Source organism: Taudactylus pleione, unplaced genomic scaffold, assembly GCF_031769625.1.
Source record: "Taudactylus pleione unplaced genomic scaffold, aTauple2 ptg000685l, whole genome shotgun sequence".
Taxonomy (NCBI): Eukaryota; Metazoa; Chordata; class Amphibia; order Anura; family Myobatrachidae; genus Taudactylus; species Taudactylus pleione.
The window spans coordinates 4,661,149-4,676,662 of record NW_028285087.1 but is presented as its reverse complement, the minus strand read 5'-3'; the positions used below and the strand labels follow the sequence as shown (position 1 = coordinate 4,676,662).

Genomic DNA, 15,514 nt, shown 5'->3' with positions numbered 1-15,514 from the left:
ACAGAGCGTTATAGTACACGTCACCTAGCTGAATTTTACACTGAAGCGCTCGCAGTGCTTGCGGTAGGGTATGGTCAACCACAAGCGTTCCGTTCCCTTCCGATGGTTGCATACACATCCTGGAGATGACGTGCGCAAGTGGGCATCTTAAGACAGGCTGGTGGGCATCTGCATACACAGCGATCGCACGCCAAGACATAGTGGGCGTGCTTATGGCTTGCCGTGCGATCGCCTGCCTTGCTGTCACTTACGCATACGCATCCAGCGAACGGGTCTGAATCGAGCCCGCAGAAGAAAGAAATCCAATACATTTTTATACCATGTGCACCCCCTTGTGATGTCATAACCAAGTGTTTGCTGAGTGGCTGACCAGCCGATCAAATCTGTGACCCTCCCAGAAGTCCCTTTTAACTTAAAACCAAATATTTCTCCATAACGTCCCCGTGGAAGGATCAGCCAAAAATATCTGTAATTATCCTTATTTTATCTATTATATGACTGTATATTTCATGCGTTTGCGATGTGGGATTGTGGAGATGTTCCATAGCTTGGAAACGATACGTCTGATTGGTTAGAAAACCGCACCTAAGCTCTATGTTGATTTCAGCTGTGTGTGTATGATTTTCCAAGCCTCCAGCTATCATTGAGATGTCAATGTTATGTCATAAGGCAACTCAAATATGACTTGTCTGGCTATATCTAATCACACCTGCAGGCCATATTGAATACACTTTGGTTTGACGGAATTGGTCTGAAATACCGCCGGCCGCATGGTTCGATTCCCGTCAGCGGCAGCCCGACAGGAGCAGAGTGCGACGCAGCGGAAGCCCGACAGCGCTGGAAATCCCGATCGTGGATAGGTAAGTATCCACTAACCTAACCCTCCTTAGGGGTGCCTAACCCTAACTTCCCCCCCAAGTGCCTAATCCTAATCCCCCCTCTAAGTGCCTAACCCTAACCACCCCCTTCCCCGCTGCCTTCCCCGGGGGTGCCTAACCCTAAGTCCCCCCCGGGAGCCCTAAACCTAACCCCCCCCCACGGCTGTCCGCTCGTGGCGCCCGGCATCACTACGATCGTGATGCCGGTCTCCCGGCGTCTGGGAAATGCGGGCGTCTACATCTAGACGCCCGGCATTTCACCCTTGCCGGGATAAGACAGTCGGGAAGCCGGCTGCCGGTATTTAGGCAGTCGGCTTCCCGATTGCCTCCCGGTTTGACTACTCTTTGTTTTACCCAGTACGGTGTTTGCTTCTTATAGCTGCAAACACAGACATAGGGCTGCACATCTACAGTACATGTCTTGGTGACAAAGGGCTCTATTCATCATCACTTAATTTATACAAAAGCAGATGAAAATTAAAATTTTCACCTACTTTTGTATAAATTAAGTGTCAGACCCATTCATCAATCCTGTAACACAGGAGATATGGAAATTGTGTCATTCATCAAGCTCCGAAAAAGCATTTTTTTTCGGAACTTGACTGTGTAACTGTACGCCACCCTAAGATGGCTTACAGGCCCCTGAAAGCATTCACAAGTGCAAGGAGGGATCTTTTTAGATCCCTCTCTGCTCTATCCCCACTGCCTTCTGGGTCTGTCTGCTACATCTCCCTCCCTCCTCCCCTCCACAATACCCCAGGCTATTTTACTTACCTCTGACAGATCCCTGTCACTGCTCCTTCTTTAGCACCGGTGGCGGCTCTCATCAGAAGCTTCGGGGAGGGGGGGGCTGATCGCTGCCCTCGGAGAGGAGACACCGGGGGAGAGGGGAGACACGGGAGGTGGTGAGGGGGAGTCATGGCGAAGAGAAGCGGGCAGGGGAGAGAAGGGAGGCAGAGGCTGCGGGCAGGGGAGCTGAGGTAGAGAAGGGAGGCAGAAGCTGCGGGTAGGGGAGAGAAGGGAGGCAGAGGCTGCGGGTAGGGGAGAGAAGGGAGGCAGAGGCTGCAGGTAGGGGAGAGAAGGGAGGCAGAGGCTGCGGGTAGGGGAGAGAAGGGAGGCAGAGGCTGCGGGTAGGGGACAGAAGGGAGGCAGAGGCTGCGGGCAGGGGAGAGAAGGGAGGCAGAGGCTGCGGGCAGGAAAGCTCAGGTAGAGTAGGGAGGCAGAGGCTGGGAGCGGAGACAGTTAGGATTATAGGGAAAATATCACAATTCCGAAAAACGCAGCGAGTTCAAAACATAATTATCACCATTTACTGTATAATTATATAGTGATGAATAGACACCAAAGTCACCATAGCTGAATGTACATGTAGATGGGCTCTACCCCAGACAAATCTGCTTAGCATTTCCTAACTTCGTTAACAAGCTAGTGGAAAACTTGGCCTGGCTCTTAATTGAATCACCTGTGCTATTATGACAGGACTTTAACCATAAGGCTTCCTATGGGTCTTACACTTAATAATAATAGTTATCATGAGTCCTAGGAATTAGCATCCTATTGCTCTATTAGGGGCCAGAGTTTTACCAGTACATCAACAAGGAAACGTAATTCACCAAATCCTAATAATAATAATAATAGTGTGCACTGCGGATCACAGATATCATATAGGATGCAGGGCCGCAACTAGGGGGGGGCTAGAGGTGCACGTGCACCGGGAGGGGATTGCGGGGGGGTGAAAAAGCAAACTCTGCCATCTGAAAATGGCCGCCGCCGAAGAGGAGACTAATGCTAGAGGTCCTTACTGGACCTGTAGTGTCTGTCTCTTTCTTGGCGGCGGCCATTTTTGGATGGCCGTTTTCAGCAGATTCCATGCGGACAAGCCGTCCGCATGGACTCTGCTGAAAACGGCCATCAAAAAATGGCCGCCGCCAAGGAAGAGACAGATGCTAGAGGTCCTACTGGACCTCTAGTGTCTGTTAGCAGAGCGCAATGCACACAGCGTTCCCGGAAGTGCCGGGAACGCTGGCGCTGCAGGGAGAGGATGCTGACAGCTGCATCTTCTCCCTTCAAACCCCCCTGGCAACGAGCATAAACCCCCCTGGCTGAGCATAAACCCCCATGGCAACGAGCATGGAACCCCCATGGCAACGAGCATGGAACCCCCATGGCAACGAGCATGGAACCCCCATGGCAACGAGCATGGAACCCCATGGCAACGAGCATGGAACCCCTGACAACAAGCATGAAACCCCCTGGCAATGAGCATAAATCCCCTGACAACAAGCATGAAACCCCCTGGCAATGAGCATGAAACCCCATGGCAACGAGCAGGTAATTTTAAAGTAATTAGAAGCATTACTGTGGGGCATAAAATGGTGTTGGGCAAATATGTAAGTGGCACTTTGGTAATGGGCATTACAGTGTGTGGCATAATGTGTAATGGGCATTATGGTGTATGGAATAATGTTAGTCACTATACCAGGGACGTCTGAATAATGCACTGCCTTATGGAGGAGCAAGGACAAAATCCAGGTACGGGAAGGGAGGGGGGCGCAAAATTGCTGCCTTGCACCGGGTGACAGATATCCTAGTTTCGGCCCTGTAGGATGCATGCATGTACATGTTTTGGTAACCACATCACCACTTGATGATATCTGCTCAGGATATAAGCCTGTGAGCCTGTAATCTTTCAGTGCTATATTTAGCCTTTTATTTGTTTAACAGATGTATTGTGATCTGTTGTGTGTACTTTACATGCAGCTTATCAGGACATTTACCACATCACTGTATTAGTTTCCTCTAGTTCCAAGTGACATTCTCACCAAGCGCCACCTAGTGGACAACAACAGGATTTATTCATTTGAGATCTATGATTCAGTTTTGCTGTTATTTCTTAATTACTTTACTGACTGATGTTAACAAAACCAAATAAAAATAAATACATGTAAAAATAAACTATTAGGAAATGTGATACTTATACTAGTCAATTATTATAAAGTATTAGTTTATTATTTTATGCACAATATATTTGCAGAAGGAGGATTCATGAGTATTTTTGCAAAAGGCCTGGAATTACTGCCTCGTGTCAGCCCTGGCAATACATAAATAACAGTCAATGTTACCTTAGAATTTTAAAACTTTCAGAGAAAATATCTCATATATTCTATATCATTTTCACACTCAATCAGTAATTCATTCATAGCTTAGGGCCTGATTCAGGCAATGGCGAAGTCTACGGAGACGATCGATTGTTTTTGTACTGCGAATGCGAACTATCCCTCTCACGCGGCCACCCCTAAGCCTAACCCTAATACCCAACGTTGTGATCGCAGCCGTTGGGATTCTGGAGCCGGGATTCTGACTGCTGTCGGGATTGTGGCCACCGGCATTGTGTGCGCCGGGGTGCAGACTACATCCCCCCGTACATACATTCAGGGGACATTTAATAATCGCGGGTGCACCACAAAAATGGTATATCCTGTAAATTTGAATTGATAAATAGGTCTCATATTCTCATCCGATTGTTTGCACCTTAGAATTGAGCAATAACCAAAGTCATGATTTTATTTTTTAGCTATTATACATAGAATTAGGTCAAATATAGGCAATTAATGTAAGGATGGACAGCGGGGAAGCAGAAGAACATTTTGCGAGGAAGATCAGCCTAGCCGCTGCATGCAGGATAGTTTGTAGGGGTGAAAGTCTGATATGGGGAAGACCAGTCGGGAGACTAATGCAGTGTGGGCATACTGTGCAATCACACTCCCCCCATAATAAGATTATGCGCAATTGGGGGGGGGGGGGGGTGCTGCATGGTCCTGTTTGTGCACACACCGAAAACACTGGCACAATGTCCTTCCTCTGAATTTTTGGGAGGTATACATGTAGGCCCTGATTCAGAGCCGGACGCTCTGACAGAGCGCTCGCTCTGAATCAGGGCCAGGCTTTTTTTTTTTTAGAACGGCCTCCTGGCCGCTCGCATAGCTGTGGGTGACCATCGCGACCATCGGGCTGGCGACGAGATCCTTGTGGTAGGGTCTCGTTGCCGCAAGCCCCAGAGAGATTTCGTCTCTAACAGAGCCGAAATCTCTCCCACTGACATCACTCGTGATGTCAGTGGGGGCCGTCCCCAAACGGAGGCGTTCACATGGGAACGCCTACGTTTGGGCAGCCACTCCCCCGGCCCGCCCACCAAAGGGGGCGAGCTGTCACTCAACATCGACAGCTCGCCCAATTTTGTTGCGAGACCCGGAGCGACGGAGTGCCCGTCGCTATCCGGGTCTCGCGCATGCGCACTAGCCCACCATCGACCCGGTTGCGAGCGCACAGCGCTCGCAACCGGGTCTGAATCAGGCCCATAGAGCGATTAGATAAGCAGGATGACTGTGATCCTGAAGACCTAGGGATTGTAGTGTTTATATGAGAATAGAGTGTTCAGTGGTTTCAGATGCCGCAGAGACATCCAGGAGAACTAGAAGTGAGTAATGGCCTTTACACTTAGCAGTGATCAATCATTCACTAACTCAGTCAGTGCTGTCTCTATGGAGTGTTGGGGACGAAAGCCTGACTGACATGGGTCCAATAAGTTGTGTGAGTGAAGAAAGTGTGTGAGATGAGTGTAGAGAAGTCTCTTATCATTATTATTTTTCTATTTATAATCGTATTTATTAATACAGCATTACCATATTACACAGTACAGTACAGAAGTTGGCATTCATATCAGTCACTGCCCCCGTCTAAGTTCCCTACCATACAAGCGTTCTCAGTTACACACACACCAGGGTTCATTTGGTCAGAAGCCAATTAAGCAACCAGTATGTTTTTGGATTGTGGAAGGAAACCGGAGCCCCCGGGGAAAACCCGTGCAAACACGGGAAGAACATACAAACTCCCTTTTCGATGAAAATCATGACCTCAAAAATGCTAATGCTAACCATTCTGCCATCGTGCTATAACACTATAGCAGAGCCATGAGGCACTGCATGAAACATGAGGCACAGCTGGGAGGTGACCGTAACATGAATGGTGAACTAAGATCTGAACTTTGCACTATGAATAAAGAAATGGGGAGTGATGCAGGGACCATGGAAGGTATATTTACTGATATATATGTCTATAATTATATCTCTTCACAGATGGTACCACGGTTATCTCTCTGGCGTGGACTCGGAGAAGTTGTTGCAACAGAACGGGGAGCCGTGGACTTTCCTGGTCAGAGAAAGTCGCAGTAAACCGGGAGATTTTGTCATCTCCGTTCTGACCAATGATCTGAAAGGAGACAAACTGCGAGTCACCCACATTAAGATCACCTGTGAGGTACAGTCCCAGGTCCTTCATTCCATCTGCCAGTAATACACTAGGGGCCTGATTCAGGGGTGGCCTCAGTAGTGCCCGCAGCTATGTCTGTCGGTGGTCGCCCGACTGCGACTTTATGCAAATTCCGCTCCAAAGTCCTTCCCTTGTGTACCTCCGTGCGCCTGAATGTGCAAGGGCTGAGACGCCCACTGTCAGCATCTGTATGCGCAGTAATACCGCCTGCTGCGTCCTTAGATGCCACCATTGGTGGCACCATCGGAACATTGTACCACTGCGTCCAACATCGTCGCTGCGTCCAGCTCAGAAATGGGCCATTTGATCCTTCAGCGTGCACATGGATCAAAGGAAAGATCTTTCCGTCACTCTTCAATAGAGATGTGCGGTTCGGTTCTCCAGAAATCCAAATCCACCCGAATTTCGTGAATCCAGACAGATCTGAGTCGCGGTTCTAATCTCCTGGGGAGATCCGGATAAATCCGAGTCGCGGTTCTGATCTTCCAGCGGTTCGGAATTCGGATTTTAGAACCTGGTTTTAGTTGTTTTTAAAAACTTTTTATCAAATTAATTTTAATCATTTTTTTTTTTTAAATCCCAAACCAAAACACAAAGATAAATCCAGGTTCAAAACCAAAACACGGGGGACAGCGCACATCTCTACTCTTAAGTGGGCTGCACACTGTGCAATAATCTGCCAATCAGTCCATTCCTGGCTGGGCCGGTCCAATCCTCTCACAGTGGGCCTGATTCAGAGCCGCTCGTAAGCGGCCGCTCCTAGCGATGTTTGCCCAACTGCACATGCGTACGGATCGTTATACGCATGTGCGAACCAGTCAGTGCGGTCGAAATTCATGTGCTCGCAAAATAGCGAATGCCTGATAATTTGAGTGACAGTATGAGGCGTATGTGGGTGGTAACGGGGGAAGGTGCTTGAAAACGGGGAGTGGAGATCCGAACGCAGGCGTGCTTAAAGGTCAAAACGGGCGTTTTATGGGTGTGCATAATTAATCCAGCAGCGTCATTGACCACGTCACTTGGTTATTTTATAGCCAGAACTGCTCGCAAAATTGTGGTAGCAAAAACCAACCCCAAGAATAGCGAGCAGTTCATACCCTGGTCGATGTACTCGATTAATCTAATAAATAGCGGACATGACGTAGGATGTGAGCGGCCAGGAGGCGTATTTTTTCAAAAAACGACCGCAAGTTTTGTTCGCTCGTTCAGACCTAGAGGCGTGAACAGACCGCAAAGAGCGAACGGTTGATTTGAATAGCCACCCCTATTTTCTGGATGAGCGAGCACTAATTGCGTCCGGCTCTGAATCAGGGCCAGTGTGTACACAGCACCCAGGGCCGAATATCCCGTGCAGAGCAGTCAGATCGGATCTGAGCGCTCGCACATTTTCCTAAATGATGAGCCGACTTCTATAACAGATAACGATAATTGAATTGTGTGTACACAGGGGCTAAGTCAGCATTGCACGTCAGCGATTATCGGGAATCTGTGCGTGCGTAGGATCCGTCCTGCGAATGTAGGAACGGGTCCTGTGCGATCGCACGCAGCCCCAGCTATGCATCTGCCTGATTGACAGGCAGAGGCATTTAATGGACGGGACGGCATGCATTCCGGGAAACGGGGGTGTGTGTGCCCCATTTTTCGGGAGTGGCGAGGCCTGGGGCCACATCTATGAACGCAGTTTCCTGGCCCTGCAAGCTAGCCAGCCTTAGTAAGCTAAGACTTACTTAGCTGGCCAGCGCCGACCACTTAGTGGCAGTGTTGTGATCGCAAATGGAGGAGGGACTGTCATACACCACCTGCTGCATTTGCATATTTGCAAGGATGGAATTGCAAAGCTGCCTGTGTGCATACATATATCTATAGCCTGCATGCGTACATCATATATCTATAGCCTGCGTGCATACATCATACATCTATAGCATGCATGCATACATCATATATAGCCTGCGTGCATACATCATATATCCATAGCCTGCATGCGTACATCATATATCTATAGCCTGCGTGCATACATCATATATCTATATCCTGCGTGCATACATCATATATCTATAGCCTGCGTGCATACATCATACATCTATAGCCTGCATGCATCATATAGCTATAGCCTGCGTGCGTACATCATTTATCTATAGCCTGTGTGTATACATCATGTATCTATAGCCTGCGTGCATACATCATACATCTATAGCCTGCATGCATCATATATCTATAGCGTGTATGCCTACATCATATATCTATAGCGTGTATGCCTACATCATATATCTATAGCCTGTGTGTATACATCATGTATCTATAGCGTGCATACATCATATATCTATAGCGTGCATACATCATATATCTATAGCCTGTGTGTATGCATCATATATCTATAGCGTGCATACATCATATATCTATAGCCTGTGTGTATACATCATATATCTATAGCCTGTGTGTATACATCATGTATCTATAGCGTGCATACATCATATATCTATAGCCTGTGTGCATACATCATATATCTATAGCCTGCATGCATATATCTATATCCTGCGTGCATACATCATATATCTATAGCCTGCGTGCATACATCATATATCTATATCCTGCGTGCATACATCATATATCTATAGCCTGCGTGCATACATCATATGTCTATATCCTGCATGCATATATCATATATCTAAAGCCTGCGTGCATACATCATATATCTATAGCCTGCGTGCATACATCATATATCTATATCCTGTGTGCATACATCATATATCTATAGCCTGCGTGCATACATCATATATCTATAGCCTGCGTGCATACATCATATATCTATATCCTGCGTGCATACATCATATATTTACAGCCTGCGTGCATACATCATATATCCATATCCTGCGTGCATACATCATATATCTATAGCCTGTGTGCATACATCATATATCTATAGCCTGCGTGCAGCTTTGCAGTTCCGCTCGCTGCTGAATCAGGACGCATGCACTAAACAAGAGAAGGACTTTAGGACCGTAGCATCATTAGCATAAAGTCGCACTTGCGGCAAAAGACGAAAGGACGGCTGCGACTGCATCTGACTTAGAATCAACCCCGAAATCTGGTTAATCAAAATTCTACAATTATTTTTGATTAGATGGCACATATTTAGAAGCCTTTTCAATAGATTTTCCCAATTTAGACCAATACAGAGCTGACGTCAGGTTACAATGGTCAGAAATGCGACAATCCTGCCTCTCAAGTCTCAACTGGAACATCAAACAGTATTGCCCATTGCCCAATCTGCCCATGTACAGTACATCGGTATTAGATAATATGCAGACATTTGGCTCTCGCACTGATCTTCCAGATTACGTCTGCCCTCGCTACGCCGTCATTGTAGTCAGAAGTCGACCTCTACAAGATGAGAGCTGTTGCTTTACAAAAGCATTTAAAAAAAAAATGCTTTTATAATGATCCTACAGTCTATACGGTAGTTTATAGGATTAGTACAATACAAAAATGTGTCCTTGGCATAGGTCCCTAGCAAGTCCTTGTGAATGTTCACTAATTGTGCAAGTGCAACAGAGCCCCAAATGTCTCCCGGTGATGCTGAACAATGGGTAACACACTGGTCACCTATCTCCACAGGGTGATAAGTACACTTTGGGGGATGTCAAGTTCGATACACTTACAGATCTAATTGAGATGTACAAAAAGAAACATATTGAGGAGGTGTCTGGAGCTCGCGTGTACTTGAAAAAGGTGAGTGAGTATCTGTGCTCAACCCCCCTTCACCTGTCCAGGTTCCTGTATTGTACCTAGTGCCCCATAGTGTATACCCAGCTGTCAGTCCTCAGTGCTCTTTTGTTGCAACCTGTGCTCCATGATTCCTTTTGCCTCAGTAGCTTACAAAGGGTCCGTCGAGGAGGCCGGTTTGGTGAAATGGACCTGCTGGTGCCTCTTTTCAAGCCATTTGGACACTGCCTGAGACCTCTCATTATCCAAAACTACACAGCAGGTTCAGTGCGTGAATTCTGGTCCTCCTAGAAGAGTATCACTAGATGGAAATGACTGTCCATGTCAACTTGACTCTTGGTCGTTGCCCATAGCACATACTTGCCTACCCTCCCGATTTGGTCGGGAGCCTCCCGCAAATCGGGTGCCACTCCCAGCCTCCCGGGAAGGCAGGCAAGCCTCCCGCAAGCTGCTGACTCCTCCTGCCCCCCCCCCCACAATTAAATGAGAATCCACGGCAGCAGGGGTCCTGTGACGCTATTCACACCGAATCGCATCATTATGGCCACGCCCCCTGCTTCACAATGCCGGTATTATCTGCATTGTGTAGCGTGAGTGGGGCCAAAATGATGCGATCACATGGCCAGGCCCCACTCTCCACCGTCAACCGCCAGCCACGCCCCCCGATTTTGCCGATCTGGCTGCCCCCTCCGGAAGGGGCAGCCAGAATGTCGGCATCTCTGGCATAGCAACCAATCGAATTCTACTTATCATTTATCTAGCACCTTCTAGAAGATTATAGCTAGAATCTGATTGGTTGCTATGGGCAACTTCGCCACTTCTAAAAACCTGCACCTTAGTAAATATACCCCTTACATCCTAGCAGGAAGTAGTTGGACAGTTGGAAAGAGCCAGTGTGGTTACATAAAGTACCATTTACACACACACATCTCACATTAGTCACCATAGCATGCTGCCGCTGCGCTCCCAGAGATAACCAGCGTTCTACTTTTGTTCCCGTTGGTTATTTTTGCCTAAAGCTTCAAATGGAAGAAAACAGCCCCCTAATTATCGCTGAGGACAATTTTCACAGTTCCAGTCCCGGATGTCCCCTTTCTGTCTTCCTCTCACTGCTTCTGCCTCCCCACAGCCCTATTACTCCACGAGAGTCAATGCTGCCGACATAGAGAGTCGCATGAAAGAACTGGACAAAAAGTCAGAGAAGGAGGAAACCGCAAAGGCCGGATTCTGGGAAGAGTTTGATGTAAGTTTCACAAATGTTTTTTTTTTCTTCATTCTGTCGCAGGGTACGCAGCGTGTTTTACGGGTGAGGATTCTGAATGTTAAACATATATCTATACTGATATTAGAAGACCGTTGTGTCTGTCTGTTGGCTCCAAGTTGGCACAAAAACGACTGAACCGATTTACATGCACATGGCTGGTAAGGGGTGGGAGGAGAGGTGCTCTGTGCCCGCTGTCACTAGAATAGGAGAGGCTACATAGCAGTATGTGACTAGGGCACACAGTGACATTGGTGTCAGCGGTGGGTAAAGGTGTTACTGCCACCAGTCTGTACAGCGTTGCCGGTCGCGTGTGCCACTCCCATGACAGGCGAAGAGGCGGGCATCAGCTAGTTATTACTACAATTGTACTAGTATACTGTACTGAGCATATGGCAGGTCAACTCAATCAAACACAGTGCTATTCATCTACTCGCCTAGAGGATGGACGAGGTCCCATACGACCTCAAGAGACACTACTGTATTATAAAAATGTTCTTAACACTATTTGGCTCACCAGCACATGTTTATAACCTACAAATGTACTGTAGGGTGTCATGGTCTATAGGTTTTAGTTGCAATACCATTGGCTGCCCACTGCACCCTCTGCAAACCAATGAGATCAGGGTAAATTACAGCGCACAGGGAGTTTTACAGCTCGGCAGGACATTTTCGTTTGCATTTGGAGTGGGAGGGATCAAGAAGGAATTTAAATTTAATTTGTGGTCATATGTGGCCGTAGGTTTTTCAGTATCTTTGGACGATGTCTCTTCTACCAGTGGACCCTTCAGTGTGTCGATCAGTCATTGTCTTTTTTATCTGTGCAATCACCTGCCGTCCAGTTGTGCCAATCTGTATGTACTGTCCTCACCATCTGTCTCATCACGTTTTCTCCCGTTCTCTGCCTGTTGCCTGACCTCTGTCCGTCTAGTCTGTGACATTGCTGTTCTCTAAGTGCTGACATTGCTGTTGTGTGTGGATGGAATGCCATGGGTGGACAATGGGCAGTGCTGACGCTTCCTTTTTATGTACCCACAAAAACGTATCTTGTGCCTTAAATACACAGGCTTTAGTTTCTGTGGGGAATACATTACGTAATATAACCAACATGATACCTATGTCTTTCTTCCCTACAGGCTCTACAGAAACAGGAAACCAACCTATACGATAGGAAAGAGGGTCAAAGACCAGAAAACAAAAGCAAAAACCGCTACAAAAATATCCTTCCATGTGAGTTTACCTAGGAGAACCTATTTATTCCTGTGTTCTATCTTTCAGCTGTTACCCTGATTCTGACCACAGTAACTCGGATTTTGGATTTGGCCTGCTTCCTATCTCACCTACCACTATGACCTCCCCCTGCTTCATCTGTCACTATGGCCTCCCCCTGCCTCATCTGTCACTCTGGCCTCCCTCGTGCCTCATCTTTCACTCTGGCCTCCCTCGTGCCTCATCTTTCACTCTGGCCTCCCTCGTGCCTCATCTTTCACTCTGGCCTCCCTCGTGCCTCATCTTTCACTCTGGCCTCCCTCGTGCCTCATCTTTCACTCTGGCCTCCCTCGTGCCTCATCTTTCACTCTGGCCTCCCTCGTGCCTCATCTTTCACTCTGGCCTCCCTCGTGCCTCATCTTTCACTCTGGCCTCCCTCGTGCCTCATCTTTCACTCTGGCCTCCCTCGTGCCTCATCTTTCACTCTGGCCTCCCTCGTGCCTCATCTTTCACTCTGGCCTCCCGCTGCCTCATCTTCACTCTGGCCTCCCTCCTACCTCAGCTTTCACTCTGGCCTCCCCCTGTCTCATCTTTCACTCTGGCCTCTCCCTGCATCATCCGTCACTCTGGCCTCCCTCTACCTCAGCTTTCAGTCTGGCTTCCCTCTACCTCAGCTTTCAGTCTGGCCTCCCTCTACCTCAGTTTTCACTCTGGCCTCCCTCTACCTCAGCTTTCACTCTGGCCTCCCTCTACCTCAGCTTTCACTCTGGCCTCCCTCTACCTCAGCTTTCACTCTGGCCTCCCTCCTGTCTCATAAGTCACTCTGGGCTCCCCCATATCTTAGTTGTCACTCTGGCCTCCTCACTGTCTCAGTGATCACTCGCTCCCCCTGTCTCAGTTGTCACTCTGACTTCTTGCCACTGTCACTCTGACCTCCTCCCTGTCTCCGTGATCACTCTGGCTTCCCCCCTGTCTTAGTGATCACTCTGGTCTCCTCACTGTCTTAGTGATCACTCTGGCTTCCCCCCTGTCTCAGTGATCACTCTGGCCTCCTCACTGTCTCAGTGATCACTCTGGCCTCCTCACTGTCTTAGTGGCCACTCTAGCCTCACTCTTGTCTCCATTTGTGTTACAATTGCGGGTGCGCAAATTGCTCTGCAATCAAAGAGTGTCAGTTCACTCAGCAATGTTGGTCCTGGGGTCCATGGTCCACCTTCGGACATGGTGGTATATGGCCAGTTCCATTCCAGGCCCCTGCAATGATGGAGTCTGTCTTAGTGGGACGGTCAGTATCATCTGGTAAGGTCTCGAACGATTCTCATCTTGCAAGAAGTTCGGCTCTCCCTCTCATGGTGACTGCAGACAGCTCATCGAAACAGAGGTCGCCCCTTCTGGATTTCAGATTGGGTGCTCCTCACTACCGATGCCAGCCTCTGCAGATGGGGCGCAGCGATGGGTCATCACACCTTTCAGGGGGATGGACGACCAAGGAGGGTCTCCTATTCATAAATATACCACAAGGTCCCCAGGTACAGGTCCAGAACCAGGGATTCCTCAGCCGATTTTGAGGACACTCTAGCAGTGAAGTGAGACATCAAGCTAGCGTCTCTCTTTACTCCAATCTCCCACCTCCCAAGGGTGATCAGGAAATACAAGCAGGAGGGTGGCACAGTAATACTGATAGCCACTGCTTGGTCCAGACATCACTGGTTCACCGACCTTCAGAGTCTCTCCATAGACACTCCATGGCCTCTTCCTCCAAGGCCGGATCTGTTAACACAGGGTCCCTGCCTGCATTCAGACCTTCCTCGGCTGTCTTTGACGGCATGGCTCCTGAATCTTCCATCTTAAGAGCCAAGGGTTTTACTAATTATGTAATTCAGATGATGCTTAGGGCACGGAAGCTTTCCTCTGCCCGCATCTATTACAGGATTTGGCACTCCACCTGGCCACCCTGAGGGTTCAGGCATCTGCACTCTCAGTTTGGTTTCAGCGAAGGATCGCCCCGCTGCCTGATGTTAGGACATTTCTTAAGGGTGTTCTGAGGGTTCAGCCTCCCTTTGTCCCTCCGGTAGCTCAGGGCTCTACTGGCTCCCCCTTTCGAACCACTGAAATCAGTAAATCTTAAGTGGTTGACAGCGAAGACTTTTCTTCTTGCTATTTTCTCTGCCCGCAGGGTCTCTGATTTGACAGCCATTTCTTGTCGCTCTCCCTTTTTGATTTTTCATCAGGATAGAGCTGTACCAGGGTGGGTTACCTTCCTAAGGTTGTATCCCGCTTTCATGTAAATGAAGAAATTGTGGTTCCAGTCTTCAGGCCTCTCTGTAGGTAAAGCTTCTCTGGATGTTGTACGAGCCCTATGTATTTACATGGATCGCACCAACTCCATTAGGAAATCGGATTATCTTTTTGTGTGGTATGGCTGTCATAAGTGAGGCTGGCCAGCTACCAAACAGACTCTGGCTAGGTGGCTTCATATGACGATTTCTCAAGCTTACACACAAGCTGATCTCTCTGTTCCAAAAACAGTGACCGCACATTCTACTCAATCCGTGGGACCATCATGGGCGTTTCGTCGTGGTACCTCTGCTAAACAATTGTGCAAGGCAGCCACGTGGTCTTCTGTCCACACTTTTCTCAAATGTTACGCATTTGATACATTTGTCTCTCAGGATGCTTCCTTTTTGCGTCAGATTCTCCTTTCTACTAAACAGGAGCGTCCCCACCCTTAAGGGACCTGCTTTGGGACATCCCCCAAGGTAATTCCTGTGGACCCTGAAGAAGAAAATAAGAGTTATGGTATAACATACCTTTGTTAACTCTTTCTTTGAGGTCCATAGGGTCCACAGGACACCCACCCTAATGCACCTGTTTGTTATTGGGTAATCTCTTTTGTATTTCTATGATTGCCTCTTCTTAGAGAGAGTGTTTCTGAGGTACAATTGTCCTTCCTTCTCCTCTTTCCTTCTCCTGCTTTGGGCTTGGTAACAAACTGAATGCCTGTAGCCAGGGGCGGGTTATATATGAAGGAGGACCCAGTGCATCCTGGGAGCTAAAGCTTGTAACTGTTTGGTGCCTGGATCATTCCAACCACATACCCCAAGGTAATTCCTGT

At 48.1% G+C, this 15,514-nt stretch overlaps 1 protein-coding gene across 3 annotated transcripts in view; it reads left to right on the top strand.

Annotated features, from left to right (window-relative positions):
- Positions 1-15,514, top strand: part of PTPN6 (protein tyrosine phosphatase non-receptor type 6) — a 93,087-nt gene that overhangs the window by 61,248 nt on the left and 16,325 nt on the right. For 2 of the 3 annotated variants that reach the window (XM_088456033.1, XM_088456032.1), the window contains 4 exons: positions 6,014-6,194; positions 9,822-9,935; positions 11,059-11,172; positions 12,327-12,420. In XM_088456033.1, coding sequence (XP_088312159.1) covers positions 6,014-6,194; positions 9,822-9,935; positions 11,059-11,172; positions 12,327-12,420 — 503 coding nt within the window. Of the gene's footprint in view, positions 1-2,876; positions 3,210-6,013; positions 6,195-9,821; positions 9,936-11,058; positions 11,173-12,326; positions 12,421-15,514 lie in introns of those variants that run through there. The other variant, XM_088456034.1, reaches the window with a different exon arrangement.